The sequence below is a fragment of the Vombatus ursinus genome, unplaced genomic scaffold (genome assembly GCF_900497805.2).
Source record: "Vombatus ursinus unplaced genomic scaffold, bare-nosed wombat genome assembly UNPS02014808.1, whole genome shotgun sequence".
Taxonomy (NCBI): Eukaryota; Metazoa; Chordata; class Mammalia; order Diprotodontia; family Vombatidae; genus Vombatus; species Vombatus ursinus.
In genome coordinates this window covers 5,285,824-5,297,079 of record NW_020954586.1, presented here as the reverse complement: position 1 = coordinate 5,297,079, position 11,256 = coordinate 5,285,824, and the positions used below count along the sequence as shown (strand labels likewise).

Here is an 11,256-nt window from a genome sequence, read left to right as displayed (position 1 = left end):
GGCACTTTCTGGAGCGGAGGAGGTGGGGGAGGCGAGAGAGGCCAGGGCCGGGCCGGGCAGGCAGCCCCTCAGAGGGCCGCTGACGCTTGGAGGACCCTGGCCCAGGCCCGGCCCTCACACGTTGGCAGGGCTGTAGCAGAGCAGGCGTAGTTGGAGGTTCTGGTCCCAGTGGCGGAGGAGCAGGAAGAGGCCTCGGGCAGCGGCCTTGAGGGCGGCCAGGTCCAGCCCATCGGGCAGGCGCTGGGCCCTCAGCCAGCCGTCAGCCTTGGCCGCCACCAGCTCCCACTCCCCGAAGGTGCCCGTGCAGCGGTGCTCCAGCCAGGCCAAGGCGACGGCCGTGGCCCAGCTCCGGCCCCGCAGGTCAGGGCCCCCCGAGCCCTCGGCGCCCTCCGAGGCTTCCGTGTCAGACCCGTGCCCGCTGTCCCCCTGGCCTGGTCCCTCCGAGCCTGTGCTGGGGGATTGACTGCCCGAAGCCGTCACCCCGTCCCCAGAGCCCGGGCCCAGGAGAGCCCACGGTGAGGAGGCAGAGGCCGGGCTGAGGGTGGCCCGGTGCGCCGGGAAGGGCGAGGCCCTGCACAGCCTCTCACGGGGGATCTGCACTGCCACACAGAAGGGGCTGTCCAGGCGGAAGGAGCCAGCAGCCTCCTGCAGCCGCACCTGCGAGGGGGGAGGGCAGGCTCAGGTGACGGGGCGGCCCGGCTCTGCTCCGCCCCACCACATTCTCACCATCCCCCACCGTGCCCTCACCAAGGGGAGGTAGTCATGGTCACCGCTGCTCCTTTCGCCATCCCCAGCCAGGCCCCGGTCAGGGTCTGGGTTATAGAGTCTCAGGCCAGAACCGAGCCGCCTCCAGCTGAGCCTGGGGGAAGGAAAGGCAGTGGTCCCCACCTACACTCCTGCTGTTGGGGGGGCCCCCAGCTCCGGCTTCACCCTGGCTTATACCTGGAACCAGAGTTCTCAGAGTCCCTGGAGCTGGCCGAGGAATTGTCCGCAAGCCCTGTAATGGACCAACAGATAAACCACCAGGCCCCCGAGACCCCCGGTGGCTGTCCCGCTCAGCCAGGGCATTACCCTCAGGATGACGGGGGGCCTCGGGACAGTCTGTGGAGGAGGCAGGCCTTGGGGCTGGCAGCACCGACCCTGTAGAGACACAACACGCCACGAGAGCCCTGTAGCATGGGCCAGGCTGGTCCGGCCCCAGTGAAAACGAGCTTGTGGAGGGCCTACCCGATGGGTGAATCTGGAGCACCGCAGGGAGGGTCTCGCCGGTGACGGCGTCCACGGCCACGGGGTAGGTGAACAGGGAGGCGGCCGCGCTGGCTTTGCTTGTCTGGAGGGCCCGCAGCCGGAAGCGGCGGATGGGAGCTATGGGCACAGAACCAGGAGGTCGGAGGGGCTGGAGGCCCGGCCCCGGCTGCCTCTCTGCCTTCCCCGACAACCCGGCCGGCCCTCCCGTACTCACCCGGCTCTGCCCCCTGCAGGGCCAGCTGCTCATTGTCCCGGACCACGGAGGCTGCCGTCAGCCGGTGCAGGGTTTGGTCCCAGGCGTCTCCCCTCTCGGGAGGTGCCGCCAGAGGGTCGTCCGCGCTCCCTAGGAATGGCTCCAAGCCAGCACCCACCTCCCAGCACACGGGCTGCCCGTCCTGCAGTGCTCGGACTGCCACGTGGCACCGTGGGGGTTGGGGCAGGGGTGGAGGGGGGGGGGCTGTGGGGGAGGGGGCGGCCTCTTCTGCAGATGGTGAGGGGGCAAACATGAAGGGGGGCTCCACCAACATGTCCCAATCCAGGGGTGTTGGGGAGAGCAGGTTTCCTACATGGGGGATGAAGGAAGGAGAGGAGAGATCATGACATTTAGAGCTGGGAGATGTTTAAAATCCCCAAGCCAACCGAGGCTTGGCAAGGTGATGAAAAGACTTCCCCAGGCCCCGCCAGTAGCGTGGTGGGGTCTTTGTGTTCTGTCTCAGGCTCTATTCCAGCCTGGTCAGTCTTCCTCTTATTGGATCCCCTTTCCAGGGGTTTGGGTGAGTCCCCACACATCCCATTTCTTACCTGAGTCATCCAGACTTCTTCGAAGCTGTTGCCTTTGCTCTGGGCTTGGTTTATCTAACTGTCCACCCAGGGACTGGTTCCTTCGGGGGTGGAGAACAGAGTCCTTTCCACCGTGGGGGGTGGAGAGGCTGCGCCCTGTGAAAGCCGCTTTGGGAAGCCGGCCTGGCGTCTCTGGGGCTAGGGGTGGAGCCTGCAAAAGACGAGGGGACTGCTTGGCACCAATCCAGGGGGCGCCTTCCCTGCCTCCGTCCTACCCTGCCCTGGCTCTCGCCTCACCGTGAACGGGGCTGACAGAGGCAGGGGGCAGGAGTGACTGGTGGTGGCGGCAGCAGCAGTGTCTCCCCAAGCCAGGCTTCGGTGGCCCTGCTGAGAAGGGAGAACTGGGGGGGCACTGTTCTCCGGGGAGCCAAGGCCCCAGGATCCTGGGGACTCACTGCTGCCCGGGGAGCCAGGGCCTGGCTCTGGGCTAGTGGAACATCGTGTTAGGACATACTGCTCACGGATGTAGGAAGAATGAAAGATCCGCCGCCAGATTGCTGCGTCTGAGGGAGGGTCTGGGCCAGGATCAGTGATGGGATCTGTAGGGGGATCAGCACCTGCTGGGAGTATGGAAGAGTAGGCCCCCGGCTTCTCCTTCCCTATCCCCTGTGGGCCTTCCCACCCGCACTCACTCCTCTCTGAGTCCCCAGGACCATCGTGGCTGGAGTGCCAGGCAGATGCCGTGCCGGTCTCCAGGGGGTCTGTGGCCCCAGTTGGCTCAGTGCCGTGGCTGGTGGCCGATGGCTCCTCGGGAGACGGGAAGACGGAACCACCTGCGCTCCTCCATCCATGCCCTTGACCCTGAGAAAGGAGCAAGTATCTGCAGCTTCCACATCGTGAGCCTTGAATGCCTTGTTAGGGAGGTCAAGGCCGGCAATCCAGGAGCTAAGGGTCCCTTTTATGTTTGGACTTACACACTAGATTATAAGCACTTTCACCAGCAGAGGCTGCTTTCTTTGTAGCTCAACCTAGCACAGTACCAAGGAACGCTCATCCATTGATCGGGATAAGGGAAGGCTTCCACTGAGATTGAGGCACAAGAAGAGGCTGATGGGGATGCTGGGGGACAGCTAGCCAGTGTCGTACCCTTCACCCAGCCCAGTACTTATGGCTCTTTTGCTCCCTTGGTAGAGTGTAAGCTCCTCGAGGGCATAGAGTAGGTGCTTAATAAATGCTGGTTACCTGAGATGGGCACTTCAATCAGATCCTGGCACCTGCCCCCTGGTTTAGCAGAGTATGGTCCGGTTCCCCCTTCTTTCCTCTGCCCCCAGGGCTTGTGATTACCACAGGTGGCCGAGGCCGGAAGCTTTCCATGCGGAAGAGGGAACAGTAGCCGATCAGTCGGTCTCCGGGGTAGAGCGTGGGGATCTCCCGGGGAGTCAGCATTGCCTCTACAGTATCGGGCATAAACCAGTCCACTGAAATGTCACTCAGAGCTGGCTCCAATGCAGTCCGCAGTGCCCTCACTAGCTGCAGGGATCCAGGGAGGAAGATGTATCGCTGAACCAGGGTGGATCATGGCCCTCCACTCATCCAGGGCCCTTGGGGGAAAGCCAGCCACCAAATGCTAGGTTCACAGGGGTAAAGGTGAACAGAGCGGTGGCTGAGGCAGGAAAGTAGAGTGCCCAAGTGAAAGGTGGGCTCCCCCCCCATCAAGCTCACCGTGGGCTGCAACCTCTCTCCAGGGTCCAGAAAGTAAGCATGACCCCGACTGAGGGCAGACAGGCCCCGGAGCAGCTGGCGGCAGGCAGGGTACAGCCCAAAGGAGAAGCACCTGCAGGTTGGACAGGAGAAGGGCTGGCCCAAGTGACCCCAGCCCAGCCAGCTGCTCGGGAACCCTCTGTCCAAGACTTACCTGGCCATGCCCCCATGGTGTCTCACAAACTCAAGAGTGTGGTGGGTGGTGGCAGCAGCAGGAGCTGCCGCAGTGAGCAGGAACAGCTGTCGGGGATGGCCTCGTTGCCCCGGCTGCTCCAGGGCCCAGCGAAGCCCCGCCAGCACGTCCGGCTTTTCCCATCCTGCCTGCAGCGCCTCGATGCCCTCACAGGCCAGCTGCACAGTGTGCTAGGAGAGAGAAGGGAGGAGGGCTGGGCCAGTGTCTCTGCGAGCTGAAGCCCTGGGTTCACATCCCATCCCAAGTATGAGTTTGGCCAGTCACTGCAAAGGTATCGGGGTGAGCTGGAAGGGACCTCCCAGGCCACCCAGGTAACCCAACCTCATCTTACAGGATGAGGAAACAGAGGACAGGGGAGGGTTTGCTGCTCAAGGTCTCCAAGCGTCAATTACTCAGCCCTGGGAAGAGCTGACCAAAGGCCCCCCCCGGGATTCCCTGCGTGGAGGATTCAGGCAGTGAATCCAGTTCTGACCAGGAGGGTGGGACTCACGTCGTTGCAGGGTTGGCTGCCTGGGAAGATGGGATGCACGGAGGAGCCAAACGTAGCGATGTTGAGGAGCGTCTGAGGTGGGAGAGACTTCACTGCAAGGAGCAGGGCATCCTGGGGAGCGATTGGGGGACGTGAGGGCCCTGCAGGCCACCCGACGTGGTGGTGGTGGTCTGGGGAGCAGGGGGCATCGCGCTGCCTTGGCTGGGGTGGGCGGGTAGGACACAGCCCGTCATGCCCCCTCCCCATCCCCACCCCCAGCCCCACTGGCCTTGTAAGGGACTCCTTGGCTGTCCACTAGGAAGAGAAACTCTCTCGTAGCTGAGCCAAGGTCCAGAGACCCTGAGCTCAGGTCTGGGCAGAAGCTCAGCACCAGCACTGGGTTCAGGAGGATGTCCTTGTGAAAGCGACGCTGCAGGAACCACACCTAGACACCAGACAGCCTCACTGAGTCACACCCAAGGAAGCCTGGCCAGGGCGCCTCAGGGATGGGGCTACCACGGAGCTGCCCAGGGACCTTCTAGGAGTTCCCAGAAGGCTTTGCATATTCTTGTCCTTTTCCTGGGTCTCGTTTCAGCCTGTCAAGCGGCACCCCCACTTAGCTCTTCCAGAACGACTGCTTTTTGTGACCTTCTGAGAGTGAGAAGGAAGGAAAGAGCTAGTTCTGGTACTGGAATACCAATGGATGGAGCTGTGAATTTGGGGCCAGAAGGAGCAGGGTTCAAATCCCACTTCAGACACTGATTAGCTGACTGACCCGAGGCAAGTCCTCAGTTTCCTCTTTTGTAAATGAGGTTTGACCTGAGGACCTCTGTGATCCCTCCCATTCCTCAATTTACGATCCCTGGAGTTAGGGGCAATCCATCTCTGATTCTGTGTCATTGGCAGGAAAAACCTGGGTGGGACCATGGGCCAAGTCATTGCCCCCCTCTCTGAGCTCAGTTTCCTCATCTGTAAAGTGGGGATTTCCTTACTGTGTTGCAGACAAAAATGAGATGATGTTTCTAATGTGCTCCCGGGATCTGCACGCTGTATATATAATGTGATCTATTTCCCTACCCTTCCAGGGATTTGGCCAGTAATGACATGTTCCATATTATCTTTCTCCCCTTTATGATTATTATTATTATTATTATTATTATTATTTTTTGGAGTAGTAGGTTTCACGTGTTAGGTTTGGAGACCCAGCTTACTAGTCTCTGAAGAATGAAAGGAGCCAGGGTGTCTGATCCGCCCACCCCCACCTCCCCAGGATGCCTGATCTCCCCGACTTTCCTCCCTCAGGGTGTCTGATCCGCCCACCCCCACCCCCATACCTGTCGGTCCCCATCACTGTCTTTTCGGAGGAGACGCTGGAAGTCCCTGCGGCTTCTCACTCGGGCCTCATACTCTGCTGCACTCAGACCACCTGCCTCCAGCATCAGGTGCGGCTGGTGAGGCTCTAGTGGGGATGGAGTTTAGGAAGGTGCCACATCAGGAGAGCTGTTGGTCTCCTCCTGCCCAGCTTCATACTGAAAGAAGAGCCCCCCCCCTCCCCCGCCCAGGAACTCTCTCCCAGCCCAGCTCTGCACATAGGAGGGCAAGTTGTACAGTAGGCAGCTATCCTCCCCTCCCAGCCCTCACCACTGGGGTGCAGCAGGATTTCCAGGGCCCGGTCACAAGGGTGCCCTTCAGCCAGGGTGATGCAGATAGTGGCTGCAGAACTGGCATGAGGTGGGGCATCTGCTCGGAGGGCATGGGAGGGACTCTCCAGGCCTGAGGGACAGAAGGGGAAAAAGGAGGGGAGGGGTGGAGGCTGGAGAGGGGGAATCACAGCATCCCCCTTTCTGCTGCCTCAGTGCACAACAGATAACCCCCTGTGAGTCAGTGAGGGATGCAAAGAACCTGAAGGTTCAGAATAAAGGATATTCACATCACCCACTCAGGCTGCCAAACTGTAAACTCACTGAGGGCAGGTACCATGTGTTACTTTGCTTTCAATATTTACTTCTGGAATCTACAATCTTATTACTGTTGGAAGTCCTATGTGTCTCCCTCCACTGATTCAAACTGAAGCCCTTTGGTGCTGGGACTAAAAATAGTTCATCTTCCTTTGAATGGTTGCAGTGATGAGCTGTCCCACCAATACTGGGGCAGAGGCTTGGATAGAAAGCTACACAGTCCAGCAAGAAACACACACACAAAGCCCTTCCCCTGGCTGGGACCTGCCCCACTTTGTGCTCACCTGGCAGAGCCTTTGAGAACCCTAGGCCATCCTGAAGCTACGATGAGGTGTTGGGAAATAGCAAACGACACTTTTTCAAAGCCCTTTATGTACATTATCTTCTTTGATTCTTCTAACAGTGCTAGGGAGTCAATACTAATATTTTTATTATTAGCCCCATTTGACAAATGGGGAAACTGAGGCTCAATGGTAAGGTGGCTAGTAAGTGTCCAGAGCTGGATTTGAACCCATATCCTCCTGACTCATTAGGCATTCAGATTCAACCCCATTTTCTCATGCACCTCCTCTATCGGAGCCTCTGTTGGGGTTATAAAGATAAAAAGTGATTCGAGGCCCTGCTCCCAAGGAGCTGACATTCAGCAAATGTTTGGACAACAGATGGTGAGTTCTTAGGTTCACAGATGGAGAACTGGAAGGAACTTCAGAAGCCAAATGTTTCTCCGAAGCCCTCATTTCACTGGTTAAGTGACTTGCCCAGCATCATATAGGAGACACAGGTCGGAGAAATAGGCGGGCCCGGCAAGTTTCTCAAACTTACTGCAAAACCTCATTGTGGCTATTAGCATGGGGAAAGGATTCTACAGAGAGCAGCGGGTGAGGGAATAGTGCCCGCCTCAGGTCTCAGCCTCTCATCTCCGGCCACCCCGCCCCCCTCCCAAGAATCTTGCAACGCTTAAAACGTTCAGTTCTGTCCGTTTGTCAACTACTTTCATGGCCCCTCCATTCATACTTTCATCCCTTCATGCATGTGCATCCATTCATACATCAGTCCATCCTTCTGCCCACCCACCCACTCATCTGCAGCTCTGACCATGACATTCCCCACTCACGAACTCTCTGTTACCTTAAAGGGTCAAGTAGAAATAGACTCCTCTGGCATTTCAAACCCTTTGAAACCTGGCCTCAGCCCACCTTTTGGTCTTCTTATATATTCCTTCCCTTTCCAGACTCTCTGGTGCAGACAATCTGGCCCCTTCCTCACACAATGGCTGCCTCATCTGCCATTTCTATGTTGCTGCTTTCCCTCCTCGCCTCCATCTGTCAGAATTTCTTGTTGTCTTCAAGACCCAGCTCACATACCTCATCCTACCCCTTTCCTTATCCTTCCCAACTTGGGCAGCTAGATAGTGAAGCAGACAGAATATAAGGAGCCCAGAGTTCAAATCTATCCTCAGACACTTACGAGCTGTAAGACCCTAGGCAAGTCACTTAATCCCCATCTTTTTCAGTTTCCTCGACTGTAAAATGGAGACGATAACAGTATCTAATGAGAAGATATTTGTAAAGTGCTTAGTGCAATGCCTGCCACATAGTAGGTGCTTATTAAATACTAAGCACTTTACAAATTATATTTATGTGTGTATGCACACACATACATAGCAAATATACTTCTGTACCTGCTTGTCTCTCCGGATAGAATGGAAGGTCCTTGAGGGCAGGGACTTTTATTTTGGGTTTTGTATCCCCAGTGCCTGGCACAACTGTGTGCCAGTAGGTCCTTAATAAATACTCACTCCCTTTTCGAGGGCTTTTCTCCTGCTTTTCTTACTTCTTCCTGCAGTCTAGTGCCTTTCCACAGCGCAGAGCTGGCTGGCTGGCAGGCTGCCTGACCCCTGGGACATCACGGAGGCGGAACAGATGCCTAGGCAGCCCCCTGCTCCCGACTAGCTATGCCCAGTGAGAAGCACTCACCTGCCAGCAGGCATGGTCCAGTCACCAGCATCTCAAAGGAAAAGGTGTAGGGACCTGGGCACCGGGCAGGGCCACAGAACACATCCCTGGGGGCTGGTGAGTCTTGCAGGGCAGGCCCCTCATCCTCAGGAGTGCCCACCCCAAAGCAGCTGGTGGGACTGGAAGGGATGGAGGGGCCGTATCACTCTTAACCCTGCGTGACTCCCTCCCCGCCCTCCTCCATTGTCCCAGCCCCAAGGAGTCACCAGGCCTTCCCTCGGCTTCTCTAGAGCCTCACCCACAGTGCATCGCCTTCCCGCCCCCCTCCTGTGCTTCTCTGCTCCCTCTGGCTGTGCCCACTACGATGGGCTGCGATGCCTGCCCTCTCTCAGCTGCCTGCTCCTCCCCCCGGGGAGCCCCAGAGAAGCCCAGGCAAGGAGGGAGGGAGAATCACCATAGGCCCAACCTGTCGTCACAGAGGCCAGGGAATCTGGCTGGGCTGAACTGGGCCAGGGGGGTGAGGATGGAGGGCAAGGCCACACGTATCGCCCCGTCTGGCCTCGTGGGAAGCTCTCGGCTGCTCCTCAGCGACACGGTGACGGTCCCTTCGGGGGCTATGAGGCCTGTGGGCAGCACCAGTGTGGAACGAGCCTGGGCTGGATCCAGAACCAAATGACCTGGGGTGGTGGGGTCAGAGATAAGAGTGGTCCCGATGGGGAAGGTGAACCTGGGCTCGGTCAGCGGTGGGTAGAGGCTGGGGAATGCCAGGCTCAGGGATAACTGAGGGATGCCCAGGGACTGTGGGCTGGTAATGGGTAGCCCTTAAAGGAAGTGGTGGAGCTTGGAAGGGAATGCTTGGGGAAGCTGATGAGAGAAGCTGAAGAGAGAGGGTGCTGGACCCAGTGGGCCACAGCTGCCCCAGAACCTCTGGCCCTTGACCTTGCCTGAACAGACACCTCAGTCATGTTTCCTGTCGGGCTCCTTTACCATTCTCCCCCATCTTCCTCACAGGAACAGTGGCAGAGCTGGGCTTGGACCCTAAATCCCCCAACTACACCACACTGTCCCTACTCTGGCCCACAGCCTTATTCCTTTAGAAAAGAAATTCAGTACCACGCTCCAGCTGACTGGTAGGGAGGGGCAGAGCCACAGGGGCTGACCGTGGACCCGTTGGGAAGGGGTGTCAAGAGATCTGTTGGGAGGTGCCCAGCTAGGTGCCCGTGTTCCTGGAGGCCTCAGGGCACAGGATTCAGAAGTGATTAATCTAACCACGTTATTTTACCGATGAGGAAAGTAGGCACATCCACTACATCCCAGTGTTCTCTGGGGCCTCTGAACTGCGATCTTGTGGTCTCTGTGCCCATCTATGGCACTGTGTGTTTCTCTCTATACGTGTATCTGATCTGTGAGTCTCTGGCTCTGTGTGTGTGCAGCTGTATTTGTTCGCATCTGTGTGTATGCACCTGTCTCTGACCCTCTCCCTTTTCCCCCTCACCCTGGGCACAACGACGGGGCAGGCCAGCCTCTGGACGCAGCTCCCTGCAGCAGGGCTCGCTGGGGCTTCTGTGGCGGCTTTGCAACTGGAAGGAGACCCGCCTTCCGGCTGCTTCTGCCTCGAAGCCAGACACTACTTCGGCCTCTGCCTCAGCCAGTGGATATACAAACACCCCTGTAGCGGTTGGAAGACTGCAAATGGAGGGCTGACCCATACCCATTTGCCCTGCTCCCCAGACTCTCACAAGTCCATCGTATTTCCCAAGCCCACTTGTCTGAGGCTTCTGGCCACCACACCTTTGTCTCACCTTCCACAGGCTCTGGTGCTGGGTTGTGGTAAGTGAGGCGGGCATTGAGGCCCAAGCAAGGGCCATTGGCACAGGCCCGGACCCAGGAGTCCTTGAGGGGCAGAGGAGTCCAGGTCGATGGGCAATACAGGCCAGGCATGGTGGCTCTCCCCGCCTCTTGGCCTGGTCTGGCTCAGCTGTGGGGGGAGGGAGGAGGGAGGAGAAGCAGTGATGAGGGATGTACTCCAGAGATAGGGAGAGACTAGAGTTCCAGTGGAGTTTATAGTGGGGAAGCTGTCCCCGGAGTTTCTTGGGAGCCAGACCCTAGAAGTTGCCCGACTGTGTGAGACTCGGGCGTTTCCTTGATCCCAATGGCTTGGAGGGACCCAGACAACAGCCAGCAGGTGAGAAACATCTGCTTACCTGTTCTCCCCACCATTACCTTGGGAACTGTGAGAGGCCAGGAGACATCTCCTGGTAACCAGGGACCACAGGGTTAATGATTAGCTAGAGGGAGCCGGGGAGGGAAGGCCAGATGGGCGCTGGGGGCCGGGGGGAGGGGGGGTCCCCTACAATACCCTCAGGTCTCCAACCCCGCCCTGCCCCGCACCTGCCCGGGTCCCTCAGGGCTCCCAAGCGGCCGCCAGCTGTTGGAAGGGGAAGTAGGGGGCCGTTTAAAGGGGAGGGAAGGAGGGACTGGAGTCCTGAAACAGATGCTCTGTCTCTGGGGCTCTTCTGGTCTCTCCAGCGGAGGGTGTCAGCCCCGGAAGGGAAGGGGAAGCGGGGAAGAAGGAAGGGAGGGGCTGGTCCATTCACTGTTGCCTCGGGGGTGGCCAGAGCTGGAAAGCGGGGCTGGGGTGCCAATCGGGTCTAGGATTCCAGGAGAACGATGGCCCCGGCCATGCCCCTGCCGCACAGCACAGCAGAGCTGACCGGGGCGGACGTCCAAGGATGGGACGTAATGTGGGCGCCCTCCCTCTCTCAACAGCCAGGAGACCCAAGAGCTGAGAAGCCCCCGGGTGCGGGGTGCGGGGTGCGGCGGGGGAGTCCTGGGGCTCGCCGTGCCTCTCTCCAGGCTTGCCCCTGCTGCCTCCACATCTCCCCAGCACCC

General features: G+C 58.8%; 1 protein-coding gene across 1 annotated transcript; it reads right to left on the bottom strand.

The window, feature by feature from the left end:
- Positions 1-114: 114 nt before the first annotated feature.
- Positions 115-10,305, bottom strand: VWA5B2 (von Willebrand factor A domain containing 5B2). The gene is made up of 20 exons (XM_027875324.1): positions 10,167-10,305; positions 9,860-10,033; positions 8,831-9,041; positions 8,386-8,543; positions 6,093-6,224; positions 5,786-5,910; positions 4,741-4,896; positions 4,473-4,583; positions 3,944-4,152; positions 3,751-3,862; positions 3,373-3,558; positions 2,721-2,889; positions 2,326-2,648; positions 2,050-2,239; positions 1,463-1,810; positions 1,228-1,365; positions 1,072-1,140; positions 943-997; positions 748-859; positions 115-657 (listed from the first exon to the last, which is right to left on the bottom strand). The coding sequence occupies exons 1-20, from the start codon at positions 10,303-10,305 to the stop codon at positions 115-117; spliced, it is 3,660 nt and encodes a 1,219-aa protein (XP_027731125.1).
- Between the last annotated feature and the right edge of the window lie 951 nt (positions 10,306-11,256).

Excerpts from the sequence above, each read along its gene's own strand:
- VWA5B2 (XM_027875324.1), bottom strand. The coding sequence starts at position 10,305 with ATGCCTGGCCTGTATTGCCCATCGACCTGGACTCCTCTGCCCCTCAAG. Across the intron at positions 4,153-4,472 it reads GCAGCCAACCCTGCAACGAC|CACACTGTGCAGCTGGCCTG; the intron begins GTGAGTCCCACC and ends TCTCTCTCCTAG. Across the intron at positions 998-1,071 it reads GGCCCCCCGTCATCCTGAGG|GGCTTGCGGACAATTCCTCG; the intron begins GTAATGCCCTGG and ends GGTCCATTACAG.